The sequence below is a fragment of the Pelophylax lessonae genome (genome assembly GCF_965119305.1).
Source record: "Pelophylax lessonae genome assembly, chromosome: 1".
NCBI lineage: Eukaryota > Metazoa > Chordata > Amphibia > Anura > Ranidae > Pelophylax > Pelophylax lessonae.
Window position 1 is genome coordinate 854,445,650 of NC_138768.1, and position 16,977 is coordinate 854,462,626.

The window sequence follows — 16,977 nt, forward strand, 5'->3', positions numbered from 1 at the left end:
GCGCAGCACTGTTCCTGAACTGCTAGCAGGCAACAGCATGCCATCAGCTGACTCTGGGTCACAGGAGAACGAAGGTAAGTGCACTGTTGTGACCCATACTTCTCTTAACTACATAACGCTGTCTATGAAAACATGTGATGATGATTCCACCAAAGGTGGAAAAATGTGACAATGTCTAAAGTGGGAAAAAAATCTCCAACTGCAATATGGGGGAATGGAAGAGAAAATATGATTTGCTGTTGTGGAGAGATACAGACTATTAGAGGCAGCGGATTGCTCATACCCATGTTAGGTCTACTTACCCTACTATTTGATGGAAGTATTTCCTATATCCATCCAAAGTCTCGTGCTAGAAGAGAGAAGACAACAATGTAAGCCTCAGCAATCAATACACAAGGGGCTGCACTGCCTGCTCAAAAAGTGATATTTAAGTTATAGGTGGAGGTTAGTAGAATGAGTTACCTTCCACCTTCCTATATATGAGGGTTCAGATGATGATATCGTATGGCCATAGTCTGTGCAAACCTTGCAGTGCTGGTCCCTAATATATAAACATTACAAATACAGCAGGGGTGGTGGAAACCCCCATAATGGAAACAGCAGGTGTGCAGACTTAGGATGTCAGTGTAGAGATCTCACCAATAGGGACCCTGAGAAACAGAAGGAACTGGGAGGCGGTTTACCTCTCCACCAGTTGGAAATAGAAATATGACTTGGGCTGCCTGATCCTTTCATAAAGTGTGCAAATATTATAGCACACATAAAACAGAACCCATGCCAATATCTATTTTATCTAAAATCTGTTCAGCCAGTCTTGTGATTCACACAATCCTGCCATACTGTATAGCCAGAGGGGTGACAACAGAATTTATTTCTACAGCTTTCTCTGTCACCTGTTTGCTCGCTGGACTAGGACTGCTTTCCTGCAATCTCTTCCTTTGGCACACTTCTTAGACACCCTCCCTACTCCTTCAATTTGGGTTCTTCACTAACAGTCACGTGACCAGATGCTGAATAGGCCTGGGGGGTAGTATTTACGCACAGCTGGCCAATCGTTGGCTGTGGCTGAACAGTGCTCTATTAATAGAAATCACACAAATCATTGGTTGTCTCGCCATTCAGGGGCAGAATTCAGCTTTTATAATGAAAGGTATGATTTTCTACTTTGCCATCACCCTTTTCACAATACAGTTTTTAATTTAGGTCTGCTTCTATACTATTTGCTGGTTGGAACATGAATGCTGCTTAACACAGCACATAAAGGAATGGACAGCCCTCAACATTCTACACAGCTCATGTACTAAAGGACACCCCTCAAACCTTATGCAAAGCTCACATACTAATTGACACCCCTCAAACCTTATACACAGCTCATATACTAATGGACACCCCTCAAACCTTTTACACAGCTCATATACTAATGGACACCCCTCAAACCTTATACATAGCTCGTATAGTAATGGACCCACCTCAAACATTCCACAAAGTTCATGTACTAATGGACCCACCTCAAATCTTCTACACAGCTCATGCACTAATGGACATCTCACAAATAGTCTACACAGCTTATGTACTCATTGTCACCCCTCAATCACTTTACATGGCTCCTGTACTCTGTCACCCTTAAATCATTCTACGTAGCTCATGTACTCATTGACACCCCTCAATCATTCTACCCAGCTCATTTACTAATGGACACCCTTTAAACACCCCACACATTTCATAAACTAATAGACACCCCTCAAACATTATACAAAGCTTATGTACTCATAGACACTCTCCAAACATTCTACACAGCTCTCGAACTCATGGAAGTCCTCTCACATTCTACACAGCTCATGTACCAACGGACATCCCATAAATAGTCTACACAACTCATGTAATCATTAATACACCCCCCCCCCCCCCAAACATTCTAAACTGCTTATGTACTCAAGGAGACCCCTCAACATTGCAAACATTAATCTCATACTAATGGACGCCCCTCAAACATCCTACACAGCTCAAACATTCCACAAAGTTCATGTACTAATGGATCCACCTCAAACATTGTACACAGCTCATGTAATGGACACCTCACAAATAGTCTACACAGCTCATGTACTAATGGACAACCCTCAAACCTTATATACCGCTCATATACTAACGGACACCCCTCAAACCTTATAAATAGCTCATATAACAATGGACACCCCTCAAACCTTCTACACAGCCCATATATTAATGTACCCACTAAAACCTTCTACACAGCTCATGGACTCCTCACAATAATCACACAAATTGTCACAAATAGTCTACGCAGCTCATGTACTCATTGACACCCCTCAATCATTCTACACAGCTCACGTGCTCATTGACACCCCTCAATCATTCTACACAGCTCACGTGCTCATTGACACCCCTCAATCATTCTACACAGCTCACGTACGCATTGACACCCCTCAATCATTCTACACAGCTCATGTACTCATTGACACCCCTCAATCATTCTACACAGCTCATGTGCTCATTGACACCCCTCAATCATTCTACACAGCTCATGTGCTCATTGACACCCCTCAATCATTCTACACAGCTCACGTACGCATTGACACCCCTCAATCATTCTACACAGCTCACGTACGCATTGACACCCCTCAATCATTCTACACAGCTCATGTACTCATTGACACCCCTCAATCATTCTACACAGCTCATGTACTCATTGACACCCCTCAATCGTTCTACACAGCTCATGTACTCATTGACATCCCTCAATCGTTCTACACAGCTCACGTGCTCATTGACACCCCTCAATCGTTCTACACAGCTCATGTACTCATTGACGCCCCTCAATCATTCTACATAGCTCATGTGCTCATTGACACCCCTCAATCATTCTACACAGCTCAAACTAATGGACCCACCTCAAACATTCTACACAGCTCTTTAATGGACTCCCTTCAACATTCTACACAGCTCAAACTAATGGACATCTCACAAATATTGTTCTCAGCTCAAATACTCATTGACACCCCTCAAACATTCTACACAGCTTATGTACTATTGGACACCCCTCAAACACTCCACACAGTTCAAATAGACACCCCTTAAACATTCCACAAAGTTCATGTACTAATGGACACCCTTCAAACTGTCTACACAGTTCATGTACTAACACACACCTCTCAAACATTCTATACAGCTCATGTACTAATGGACACCCCTCAAACATTCCCCAAAGTTCACCTACTAAACTGAAAGATCCCACATAGTTTATGTACTAATGAAGACCTCTCAAATATTCTACACAGTTCATGTACTAATGCACCACTCTCTAATATTCTATATGGCAAATGCAGTAATCGACACCCCTCAACCAACCCAAAGAAGTTACCATGTTGGACGGTGGCAGGAGCACAAGTCTGGCTTGCTTTCTCCTCTGTTTCCGGTAGTAGTTCTCAAAGACCTCACGGGAACCCTGAGATAAGAAGACAAAATCATTACAAACAGCAATAAAGTAATTGGGCATAATTAGGATAAGACTACTGCAATTCAAAGTGACTTTTTGTTCCGGATATGTACAGCCAGTGTGAGCCCCAAAGCTTGGATCCCAAGAGATAGGTGTGAACAAAGCCTTACTGCAATTTGCAGGTGCCCTCATCCCTCTGCTCCTGTAATTGCCTCATTGGTTTTCCCAGAGGTATGTATAGAGTCAGAGATCAAAGTATCGGCATCCCCTAAAAGGTATTTGTTCGACATGAATGATAAACCTGGTTGATCTAGAAAGATGCCAGGGGTTAAACGTTTCTTATTACAGTAATGAAAATAATGGGCTTACTACAGTAAAGAGGACACAATGCTACTTCTCCCTAACATAGGGATTTCAGCAATTGTTTTGGATGGCCTATCTCAGTAATTAGAAATAGATGTCATAAAGGTTAGTTATACAAACCAACGCACAGAAATCATCGATGTTCTTGACTAAAATTATAGTCTGATTATTTCATTACTTTACAAATAACAAGGGCCATTTACAAAGGTTAAAAACAATACTGTAACATTCCCTTGATTAAGTCAACCTATGACGAAATGCATCAGTAGGCAGGGCCTTCCTACACACACACACAAAACTAGAGAATTATCTGGAGGAGAAGAGCAAGTTATCAGCCTAGACCAGCACACGAAGTAGCAAACAGTGAGGACTGAGGGCAGAAGGAGTGAGAAATTAGTATTTACCATCAATTGCAGGAGGACCATTAGCCTTTACCTTCAATTAGATTAAAAGAGCGGCTTCTTAGCATTTACCAGCAACTGGAAGAGCATGGTGGGCAATTAGCAATTACACCAATTGGAGGAAAAGAGCGGGCTATTCACATTTATTGAGGTGGACAGCAGGCAATTAGCATTTACACCAACTGGAGGAGAAGAGTGATCCATTAGCATTCACCTGCAATTGGAGGCGCAGAGTGGGCTATTAGCATTCACAAATAGGAAGAGAAAAGCGGGCCATTAGCATTTAACCCAATTGGATAAGGAGAGCAGATCATTAGCATTCACTGCCTATTGGAGGAGGAGGAGAGTGGGCCATTAGCATTTACCAATAATTTGAGAAGGAAAATGGGCCTTTTGCATTCCCAAGCAAATGGAGAAGGTGAACAGGCCATTGGGAAACTGGAGGAGGAGAGTGGGCCAATAGCATTTACATCAATCTGAGGAGAAGAGTGGGATATTAACTTACACAGCACACGGAGGATGAATGTGAAAAAAAAAGTATTTACTGACAGCAGAACAGGCAATAAGCCTTTACACCAACTTGTGAGGAGCAGATCATTAACCTTTAAACCAACTGAAAGAGGAGTGCCGGCCAATAGCCTTTACTAGAATTCAGAGGAGGGGAGTGTGTAATTAGCATTTATCGGTAGTTGAAGGCGAGAGGCCCATTGGCTTATATCCGATTGGCTGATAATACATGTTTGCAGGGTAATGTTACTTTTAAATTAAGTAGACCGCTCTGATGCTGTATCTGTCCCCCCACTAGCTCTAAGACTGGGAACTAGTGATCGACCAATATAGTTTTTTTATTGCCGATACCGATATTTTGGTCATCGCATATCGGTATCGGCCAATATTGGCCGATATTTTCGTACATTAAAATTTTTTTTTTTTTTTTGTTTTACAGCTACTCTTGTGGAGGGATCTGGGGGTCTAAAATACCCCCAAACCCCTCTTCTGCACTTAAAAGCATTCAAAGTTTGGCTGTTTTGAATACTGTAATTTTTTTTAATTTGGCGCCGAGTACCCGGAAGTGATGTCATGACATCACTTCCAGGTTTTACATGGAGACCCGATTAGAGCTGAATGCGGCTTTGATCGGGTCTTCTCTTCAGCGGCCGTGCAGGCTGGTGGGACAGGAGATTCGGGCCAGTCGCGGAAGGGGGGACATCCCCTCCCTCTCCATGTAATGACAGCCGAGCAGCTTCTCAGCCGCATCGGTTGTGATTACAATACAGCCGACTGTCGGTTATGGACGCCGGTACCGGGGTGATGCCTCTAGCTGCAGGCATCACTCCGGTACATGCACTTTGCCGAAATATCAGCAATTTCGGTAACCTCAGGGGCCGATTCTGATACATCGGGGAAAGTGCAGATCGGCCCTCGATATATCGGCATTGCCAATAATCGGTCGACCCCTGCTGGGAACCGAGCAATAATTGGTCGATCCCTACTGGGAACCGAGCAGGTGACTGTCCGTTACAGTCACCTGCTCGTGGAGACTGTCCGTTAGCTCTCTGCTCTGCCCCCTCGCTCACTGAAGAGCTGGGCTGTGGAATGGGAGCAGCCAGCTCAGGCTCGCTGAGAGGTTGAGCCAGCTTCCGGTTCAGGGTTGTGGGCGGATCCCGACCATATTGTCACGATTTTGCCTCAGCCTGGACTGGCTCTGATGTTAGCAGACAGCGGGCTTCAGCTGAAAATGGGTCACAGGAGTGCAGAACGAACTGAGCTCCTGTGATCCATGGGAAAAGTGCAGCAAAACAAGCTTTGGCTGTACTTCTTTAAGTTTTGTTACTTACTGTAGTAGCGGATATTTGTACGGTGTGTTGTATTATTCACATTTTAATATCGCTACAGTCCTTAGCAAACACTCATTCATGAAATGCACCTAATACAGGGTCTTGAAACATTATTCATACCCCTTGACATTTTCCACATTTTGTCATGTTACAACCAAAAATGTAAATATATTTTATTGGGATTTTATGTGATAGACCGACACAACGTGGCACATCATTGTGACGTGGAAGAAAAATGATTTTTTCTTTTTTTACAAATAAATATATGAAAAACGAAGCGACCGTAGTGATATTAAAATGCAAATAATACAACACACCTTATATGTATACTGTATAATCTATCTTGTAGACAGATATCATTGACAGAGAACTCTAAATACAATTTTTTTCTGCTGCTGTTGATAATTTGCATCATCCTAAATAGTGCATCGTCCACAAAAAAAAAAAAAAGTCACTTAATTTAGATATCACAATTTTAACTTGAAGTTACTATAGAGAAACCTATCAGATAATCAGAGCGAGGTGAGATGAAACCAAAAGCAAGGGTTTCACGGGTCTTTATAAACAGGCAGAGCTCAGTGGCATTTGTCCGAAGCCTCCAGAGAAGGTGAAGAGAAGGAATATAACCATTAGTCCTTTCCAGAAAACAAGGAGCATGTAACTCAATCTGCTCCATGTCTCTTTCGGGTCACAGGGGTCACACAAGCACTTAGTAGGACAACATAACAAGTTCACAGCGCTGCTGTCCTCCAGGGAACAGTAGCAGTCCCATTAGCACGTAGCAGACTGCGGGTTATCAAAGGCCACTGCCCTCCTAATGGTTTTTTCCTGTGTCCTTATCGCTGCCTAGCACAAAGTATCTGAGCTGGGCCTGTCCTCTATGATCTCACACTGGTGTTTACAGGCATGGAGCAGAGCAAGAGATGGGCAGATAGACGGCTCAGGGGTCACATCTGGCATCTCTCACCCAGAGAGCAGCTGAGAAAAAGTAAGGACTGAGGGCAGCAACCTCTTCACTAGCACTGTTATCATTAATACAACAACAAATCAGACTATCAAGATCAATAATATAAAGCTAAACAAATGATACAAATTGTTCTTGTGGTTTCTTATAGAACCGATTTCCTCAGTCACAAGGACGTGCAAACACACCTAGCAGTGCTTCACACAGGTACAGTGGGGAAAATAATGATTTGATCCCCTGCAGATTTTGTAAGTTTGCCTACTTACAAAGAAATGAAGGGTCTTTAATTTTTATCATAGGAGTATTTTATATCATTAAGACAGAATAGCAAACAAAAATCCAGGAAAAAAAATGTTACAAATGTTATAAATTAAATTGCAGTTTAGTGAGTAAAAGAAGTATTTGATCCCCAAGCAAAATATGACTTCGTGCTTGGAGGAGAAACCCTTGTTGGCAAGCACAGAGGTAAGAAGTTTCTTGTAGTTGGTGACCAGCTTTGCACACATCTCAGGAGGGATTTCGTTCCACTCTTCTTTACAGATATTCTATAAATCCTTAAGGTTTCTTGGCTGTTGCTTGGCAACTCAAAGTTTCAGCTCCCTCCATAATTTTTTTTATAGCATTAAGTTCTAGAGACTGACAACGCCACTCTATGACCTTAATGTGCTTCTTCTTGAGCCACTCTTTTGTTGCCTTGGCGCTATGTTTTGGGTCATTGTCATGCTGGAAGACCCATCCACGACCCATCTTTAGTGTTCTGGCTGAGGAAAGAAGGTTCTTTTGCAATATTTTACAATACATGGCCCCGCCCATTGGCCCCTCAATGCGGCAAAGTTGGCCTGTGCCTTTAGCAGAGAAACCGGCCCAAAGCATAATGTTTCCACCTTTGTGCTTGACTGTAGTGATGGTGTTCTTAGGGTCATAGTCAGCATTTTTCTTCCTCCAAACACGGCGAGACAAATTAATGCCAAAGAGTTCAATTTTGGCCTCATCTGACCACAGCACTTTCTCCCAATCCTTCTCTGAATCATATAAATGTTTATTGGCAAACTTCAGACAGGCATGTACCAGTGCCTTCTTGAGGAGGGGGACGTTGCAGACGCTTCAGGATTTCAATCCATGGCGGCGTATTGTGTTATCAATGGTTTGTTTGGCGACTGTGGTCCCAACTGCTCCTCCCGTGTAGTTCTGGGCTGATCCTACACTTTTCTCATGATCATCCTTACCCCATGAGGCGAAATCTTGCATGGAGCTCCAGACCGAGGACAATTGATTATTATGTATTTCTTCCATTTGCGAATAATCACTCCAACAGTTGTCTCCTTCCCACCAAGCTTCTTGCTGATGGTCCTGTAGCCAATTCCAGCCTTGTGCAGGTCTACAATCTTGTCCCTGATGTCCTTTGACAGCTCTTTGGTCTTGCCCATGATAGTAAGGTTTGAATGGAAGAAAGATTCTGTGGACAGGTGTCTTTTATACACATAACGAGATGTCGTTAGGAGCACCTTTCCGAAATTGACAGGACTAATCTCTGTACCACATAAGCACATACTGTAGCCAGTCTGTGGGAGCCATTATTATTGTTGGTTGGTAGGGGATCAAATATTTGTTTAACTCACTGAACTGCAACTCAATTTATATCATTTGTATAGTGTTTTTTTTCTGGATTTTTGGTTGATATTCTGTCTCTATCATTTAAAATACAAGTATAGACCCTTTGTTTCTTTGTAAGTGGGAAAACTTGCAAAATCTGTAGGGGGTCAAATAATTATTTTCCCCACTGTACAATCAAGAAAGCCAACCAGTCCCTAAAGTAAAGCTCAAGGTTAATCTGCTTATATTTTGCCTTCCCTGGTTCATCCCCTCCCCAATTTTCAACATGCTAATTACATTTTTAAATACAAACCTTTCAGTTTTCATTACATACCCTATTTTAGACCCAGTGATAGCATGCCCAGAAGCTGTTTAGCAGGGAATGACGCGCCTGCCCCGGAAGTAACGAGCAGGGCCGGTGCAGGCGCATTGATTCCTGGGAGTGATGACGTTCAGCTCCCAGGAATCAATGCAAGCAGGAAGTGACTGCGTGGGCAGCGGCCGCAGAGGGAGGAAGTGGAAGAAAGGTAAGTATATTTTCTTCAATAACAAGGTAAGTAAAAACAAAAAAAAAAAAAAAATTGGGACTATCCATTTCTTTTACAGATGACACAGAGCAAGCGGATAGCCCAAAGTCGCATTTGAGACCGAAACTCCACTTTAACAGGCAGTCTGCTGCAGGGCTGGACGGTGCACAGTGCTCTCAGTCGCGGTGAAATAGTCTATTTCAGTATATAAGGTGAATTTACTTCTAAAATAAATGTAAAATTCAAGACTTCCGTGGATGTAAGAAGATGTCCGCCTCTGCTTCGTGTTCTGTCACATTAGGAAACCTACTGAAACGCATAGCGGCCATGTTGGAACGCATGCGCAGTAAGTTGTTCTAGTCCGAACGTCACTTCCGGTTGCAGAATCTGATAGGTAGCGCTATTCTGATAGAACACCGGGGGAAGGCTCTCAAAAGAGGAGGATCAGGGTTGCTCTGTGCCAAACAATTGCACAGAGCAGGTTTGTCATTTAAAAATACAATTTGAACCTTTAACTACTTGCCGCCCCGGCCCGCCCGTCATATAGCAAAATTACGTCAGCAAAATGGTTTCCACTATCCTGACTGGGCGTCATATGACGTCCAGCAGGATAGACCGCTCTGCGCGCCCCGGGGGTGTGTAGAGCGGCGATCGGTGTTGCGGTGTGTCACTCTGACACACCGCATCTCCGATCCCGGTAAAGAGCCTATGACATTGGCTCTTTACCATGTGACCAGCTGTGTCCAATCACAGCTGGTCACATAATAAATAGGAAGTGCCGCTGATCGGCTTTCCTCAGCTCGTGCCTGACAGGCGCAAGTAGAGGAGAGCCGATCAGCAGCTCTCCTGACGGTGGGGGGGGGGGTCTGTGCTGGTAATCAGAGCATTGATTACCAGTGCAGACCCTTGGGGGATGCCACTGGAGCCACCAGGAATTGCCCACCAATGGCCACCAGGGATGCCCACCCATGGCCACCACGGATGCCAATCAGTGCTCAGGGAGTCTGCCAGTGCCCTCCTCATCAGTGCTGCCCATCATTGCCATCTATCAGTGCCACCCACCATTGCCATCTAATCAGTGATGCTCACCTATGCCCATCAGTGCCACCTATCAGTACCCACCAATGCTGTATATCAGTGCTACCTATCAGTGCTGCATATGTGACTCATCATCATCAGTGCCCGTCAGTGCAGCCTCATCAGTGCAGGAAAAAACATATCTATTTATAACATTTTCTAACAAACTAAACAACTTTTTTTTTTTTTTCAAAACTTTTCGGTCTATTATTTGTTTAGCAAAAAAAGAAAAAACTTGCGGTGATCAAATACCACCAAAAGAAAGCTCTATTTGTGGGGAAAAAAATTACAAAATTTGGTTTAGGTACAGTGTTGCATGCCTGCGCAAATGTCATTCAAATTGCAAAAGCACTAAAAGCTGAAAATTGGCCTGGGCAGGAAGGGGGTGAAAGTGCCCGGTATTGAAGTGGTTAATTCTCTTGTGGCTGGAGTTAGCACAGAAAAGGAATTCCCAGTGCAATAGGAGACAGGTACTCACACCTGCCAGCAAACAAACATCAGCCTATATTAGGCAGCTTCAAGTTCAGCAGTCGCAGTGCTCCATTAACCCAGGCCTGACCTCCCCTCTCCCCGTGCTTTCCCTCTCTAACCTTCCTGACAAAGTTCAGGGTTTCCTGGAGAAGTCTGCGGGCCGGCTGTGTGATAATGTGCAGTGTTCTTATTTACAGGTGCCTGGAATCTGACCGCCAGATGACCCCCTCCCCCCTGTACAATATATGAACTTCTGCCCCATCGATAAGCCTGCCAGACCCCAGCCAGAAACAGAGAGGTGACTACGGGGTCGGTTACACAGAGTAAAAAAAAAAAAATAATTAAAAACAATAATAAATAAGTAAATGTTTGTGTTACACAAGACCCTCGGGGCAAAAGTTCAAACGGTAGTGCTTGGAAGCAGGCCGCTCTGATAATTATTATTAGGCAGTGAGTACAGTGGCTGTGCCCCTGATATTTCCTCCACAAAACAAAAGAGGCCGCTTCCTCTAGCTGGCAAACAGGATCCGAGCCATCGCTCAGCGACGGCCTTATCTGCGGGTCACCACCAAGGGAGAGAATGGCATGGCATCTGGGTCACGGTGCTCCCAGGAGTTTGCTGCCCCCCCCCCCCCCACCTCAAATAAAAGGAGCAAAACAAAGGAGGGAGTCAGGAACGGTGACCTAGTCCCCCCAGGACAAACAGAAAGTCACGGACAATAAGAACATTCCAAAACATTCCTTCCAATGAACACAAGCAGTTACAGGGAATATACAATTGTTTCTGCTTCCTCATCAAATACCGGCATCATCCATGACACACTAATCATCACCCTGTCACTGAAAGAAAAGGGGGCCTCAGACCTTGTCTACTGCGGTCAAAGCAAGAAAAGGGGGCCTCAGACCTCGTCTCATGCGGTCAAAGCAAGAAAAGGGGGTCTCAGACCTCGTGTACTGTATGCGATCAAAGCAAGAAAAGGGGGCTTCAGACCTCGTCTACTGTATGCGGTCAAAGCAAGAAAAGGGGGTCAAAGCAAGAAAAGGAGGCCTCAGACCTCGTGTACTGTATGTGGTCAAAGCAAGAAAAGGGGGCCTCAGACCTCGTCTACTGTATGCGGTCAAAGAAAGAAAAGGGGGCCTCGGACCTCGTCTACTGTATGCGGTCAAAGCAAGAAAAGGGGGCCTCGGACCTCGTCTACTGTATGTGGTCAAAGCAAGAAAAGGGGGCCTCAGACCTCGTCTACTGTATGCGTTCAAAGCAAGAAAAGGAGGCCTCGGACCTCGTCTACTGTATGCGGTCAAAGCAAGAAAAGGGGGTCAAAGCAAGAAAAGGAGGCCTCAGACCTTGTGTACTGTATGCGGTCAAAGCAAGAAAAGGGGGCCTCAGACCTCGTCTACTGTATGCGGTCAAAGCAAGAAAAGGAGGCCTCAGACCTCGTCTACTGTATGCGGTCAAAGCAAGTCCAGACAGTGCAGGACCAGCACAGTGCAAATTAAAAACATTATACACACTCACCGGCCACTTTTTTAGGTACACCTGTTCAAATTGCTAATCAGCCAATCACATGGCAGTAACTCAATGCATTTAGGCATCTAGATGTGGAGAAGACTACTTGAATTTTAAACCGAGCATCAGAATGGGGAAGAAAGGGGAGTTAGGTGACTTTGAACATGGCATGGTTGTTGGTGCCCAGACGGACTGGTCTGAGTATTTCAAAAACTGCTGATCTACAGGGATTTTCACACACATTCATCTCTCGGGTTTACAGAGAATGGTTCGAAAAAGAGAAAATATCCAGTGAGCAGCAGTTGTGTGGAGGAAAATGCCTTGTTGACAGGGGCTGACTGGCAACTTTTGGCCCAGGGGGCAAGTACAAACAAGAGGCCCATGGTGCAGTGACTCGGCCCCCCCTCACCCCCATTCTAGGCTGAAGCTCCGCTCCAGGTACTCTCTACTGAGAGAACCCAGGTTCCCCACCTGGCCAGCAGGGGGCAGCTTGGACAGCTCAGTCAGGGCTGGCTGGGGGAGGAGAGTCTCCAGTGGGGCATGGAACCGTCCTCTGCTCAGACACAGTTTACACCATCTGTGCTGGGGTGGGAGGTCTGCACTTTTTCCTTGTCTTCATCCTGCACTCAGTAGGTCAGCAGTGGGGACTTTTTACTTCTCTTCACCAGGAATCCTTTAGGCATGTCTGTGGCAGACGCAGTGAAGCCTTTTTACGGGACATCACAGTAGCCCGGGGGGGCATTTGACCCCCTGCCCTAGTCCTTCCCTGATTGTTGATGTCAGAGGAGAATGGTTCCAGATGATAAAAAGACAACAGTAACTCAAATAACCACTTGTTACAACCAAGGTATGCAGAATACCATCTCTGAACACAAAACACAATGAACCCTGAAGCAGGCTACAGTAGCAGAAGACCACACCACTCCTGTCAGCTAAGAACAGGAAACTGAGGCTACAATTCGCACAGGATCACCAAAGTTGGACAATAGAAGATTGGAAAAATGTTGCCTGGTCTGATGAGTCTCGACATCAGCTGCGACATTCAGATTTTAGGGTCAGAATTTGGTGTAAACATAAAAGCATGGATCCATCCTGCCTTGTATCACCGGTTCAGGCTGGTGGTGGTGGTGTAATGGTGTGGGGGATATTTTCTTTGGCACACTGTGCCCCCTTAGTACCAATTGAGCATCATTTAAACACCACGGCCTACCTGAGTATTGTTGCTGACCATGTCCATCCCTTTATGACTACAGTGTCCCCATCTTCTGATGGCTCCTTCCAGCAGGATAATGCACCATGTCACAAAGTTTCAATCTTCTCACCACTGGTTTCTTCACCATGACAATGAGGTCACTGTACTCCAATGGCCTCCACACTCACCACATCTCATCCAATAGAGCACCTTTGGAATGTGGTGGAACGGGAGATGTGCAGCTGACAAATCTGCAGCAACCGTGTGATGCTATCGCGTCACTATGGACCAAAATCTCTGAGGAATGTTTCCACCACCTTGCTGAATATATGCCACCAAGAATTCACACCTTAGAGTGGGGATCCTCAAACTACGGCCCTCCAGCTGTTGCAGAACTACACATCACATGAGGCATTTTAAAACTCTTGACATTCACAGACATGACCAGCCATGATGAGAATTGTAGTTCCTGAACAACTGGAGGGCCATAGTTTGAAGACCCCTGCCTTAGAGTATAATTTTCAGGTGTTTTATTGGGCATTTTTTGGAGGAGTTTGGAGGCAGGCATTGACATCTGACCAAAAACGCTTGTAATCCGCCAAAAAAAAGAAGCTCATGGACTTTTTTGAGCTTCAGGTGACAAAACGCTAAGATGTGAACAGGGACCATTGAAAGGAATGGGATTTTGCTTGTTGGGCGTTTTGGAACTTCAGAGATAAGCATTTTACATGATAAAAAACGCTCAGGTGTGAACAGGACCTAAAGGCAGCATGGTGTACCTAATAAAGTGGCCGGTTAGTGTATGTATTGGTGCTTTTCCACTGCATGGAACCCAACGGTTCGGCTCGCTTTTGTGCTTTTCCACTGCATGGTACCGCATGGTATGGTGTAGGAACGGTTCGGTACGGTACGGTACGGCGGCGCTTTTCCACTGCATGGAACCGAACGGTACGGCTCTCAAAAACAGTACCTACTCGATTGTGGTTCCAAGAGGTACCATACTGGTACCATATCCCACAATCCTTTGCATGCAGTCGCTACTAGCCACTGATTGGTCAGAGAATCCCACCCACCCCGTTGTTATCCCACCCATTTAACTTTAGTACTACTTTAGTGGAAAAGCAAACCATACCGTACCGTACCGAACCGTTCCAACACCGTACCATGCGGTACCAGCAGTGGAAAAGCAAACCGGACCAAGCAGGGCCGAGCCGGTACTTGCAGTGGAAAAGTGCCATATATTGTACATTCACATCAGTCCCTGTCCTCAAGGAGCTTACAATCTAAGGTCCCTAACTCACATACATACATGGCCAATAAAGAAAGGAGTCAATGAACCTACCAGTAATGTCTTCTGTACAGCTTGGCGCATACACCGATCATCTATATTATAACTAAAGTGAATAATAGGTACCGGTATCCGTGTTGATACTAAGCATTTGCATGAGTACTCTTACTCGTGCAAATGCTCTGAAACCTGAAAGAGATACCTTTGCAGTGTGCGATTTGAGCCCATACAAAATAAATGGGCTCAAATCGCATGCGATTTGGACAGGAATGCAGTGTGATTCCTGTCCAAATCGCATGCGGTTCCCCTCACCGCTCCTGTGTGAAGATAATGGACAAAAAGGGTGTCACCACAGAGTGGCACTGTGGACACTACTACAAAAAAAAATGTGCCTCTCATTACATGAATCTGTAAGTAAAAATTGATCTATAGATATATGTAGAATACGTTTTTAATTTATTTGTTGCACATATGAATCTCCTTTTCTATCCGTAGAGAAGTAATGCTCAGCTACACGATAGTATGCTCCTGAAGAAGCGCAAGTGAGCACGAAATATACTGCGCTAGATCAACTTACAACCATTGGACCCACCACCTGGATACTGGCTAGTAATTTTATGGAATTACTAAAGTATTATTTTTAAATAATTATTGTTGAAAGGTCATGTTGTTCCACTAAAGTCCACCTTTTTTCACTCTCTGTCCTGTGTGAACCCAGGCAAGTCATAGTGACTTCAGCAGGAGCGGTGTGGGGAAACCACATGCGATTCGGACAGGAATCCCACCGCATTCCTATTCAAATTTCATGCGAATCAACTTTACCCCGTCTGCTTGCTCTAAATTACCTGAAAAAGAATTGGATAATTAAATTTTTTTTTTTTTTATTCACTTACCTTGTTTTTAAATTCTCCAGATCTGAATTCAATTGAGCATCTGTGGGATGTGCTGGAAATACAAGTCCGATCCACAGGTAATCAAATACCACCAAAAGAATCACAAAGCTTTACCCTATCAAACGGGCTCGTCAGGGGTGCCCGCTCTCTCCGGTTATTGAACCGTTAGCGGAGGCCATTAGGGCGGATCCAGACGTTACAGGTATACAAATAGGATCCACTCAACACAAACTAGGATTGTTTGTGGATGATATAATCCTTACCTTGACCAATCCCGAGACCTCCTTAGTGGCGGTTCAAACTTTCCTGGATAATTTTGGCAAGGTTTCCCTATATAAAGTGAATAAGACTAAATGCTCTGCTCTCCCTGTATGCATACCCAAGAGGCAACTGTCAGCTCTCAGAGGCCTATTTACATGTGACTGAGACCACCCCTCTATCACCTATTTAGGTATACAGCTGACCTCTCCGATTGAAAACCTTTATAAATGTAACTTCCCACCACTGTTGTCCCAAATAGAGGAGGAATTCCAACAGATCAGGGAAGTTCATTTGTCCTGGCTAGGACGAATAGCAGCTTACAAAATGCAAATCCTCCCCAAGTTGCTATATTTTTTCAGAACTCTCCCCATTCCTATCCCCCATTTGTTCTTTGAAAAACTGGCTTCCAAACTCAGGCAGTTTATCTGGGACGGAAAGAGACCTAGGATAGCTATATCCAAACTTTATGAATCTAAAAATGTAGGCGGTTGTGATAAAATTAGACCTTTTTGGTCGCAGGTTACAGGTTTTTTGGCTGCTCATTTTGGCCTTCCCAATGTCTGTAACCCCAAATGGTGCATTTTAGGAATCTTCGAGGAAGTGGGTTTGCGCTCTAATCGAAAACAATTTCTCAGATTGTTACTATTCTATGCCAGGAAGACGGTGGTGATGCAGTGGACCAACACGTCCAGTGTTTCCTTGAATCTTTGGAAGAGTATGGTCAACCAGGTTCTTCCCTTTTACAAATTAACGTATGAGGCCAGGGGTTGCCCGGCTAAGTTTACTAAAATTTGGGGAGACTGGGTTGATATGGTCGAGACCTGTGCTACTGGAGAGGCTTAGTCCTCCGAAATGTGTGTGCTGGAGGAGCGTGTGGGCATGGAGGATCTGTTCCTGGAGCTGTGAGCCGTCTGAAAGACCTGTGAGGTATGGTGCCTATTTTTCTCTCATTGCTTGGACCCCTATATCAGTGCTATTGTATAATGAGGATATACTTATATATTTGTATTGCTTACTTGACGACCCATGATTTTTTACCTCTACCACTCCCCTCCCCTTCCCCCCTTCTGTATTCCCTGTTGAAATGATTTACGAGATTTCTGTAACATCCACCTCGTTTGCTATACTTGTTTTGTGCCCATGTTGGGTGC

At 44.6% G+C, this 16,977-nt stretch overlaps 1 protein-coding gene across 2 annotated transcripts in view; it reads right to left on the bottom strand.

Annotated features, from left to right (window-relative positions):
• EXOC6B (exocyst complex component 6B) overlaps positions 1-16,977 on the bottom strand; it is a 566,827-nt gene that overhangs the window by 290,768 nt on the left and 259,082 nt on the right. For both annotated transcript variants that reach the window (XM_082264382.1, XM_082264381.1), the window contains exons 9-10: positions 3,377-3,460; positions 303-349 (exon numbers count right to left, since the gene is read on the bottom strand). In XM_082264382.1, the coding sequence (XP_082120508.1) occupies positions 303-349; positions 3,377-3,460 (131 nt within the window). The remainder of the gene's footprint in view (positions 1-302; positions 350-3,376; positions 3,461-16,977) is intronic.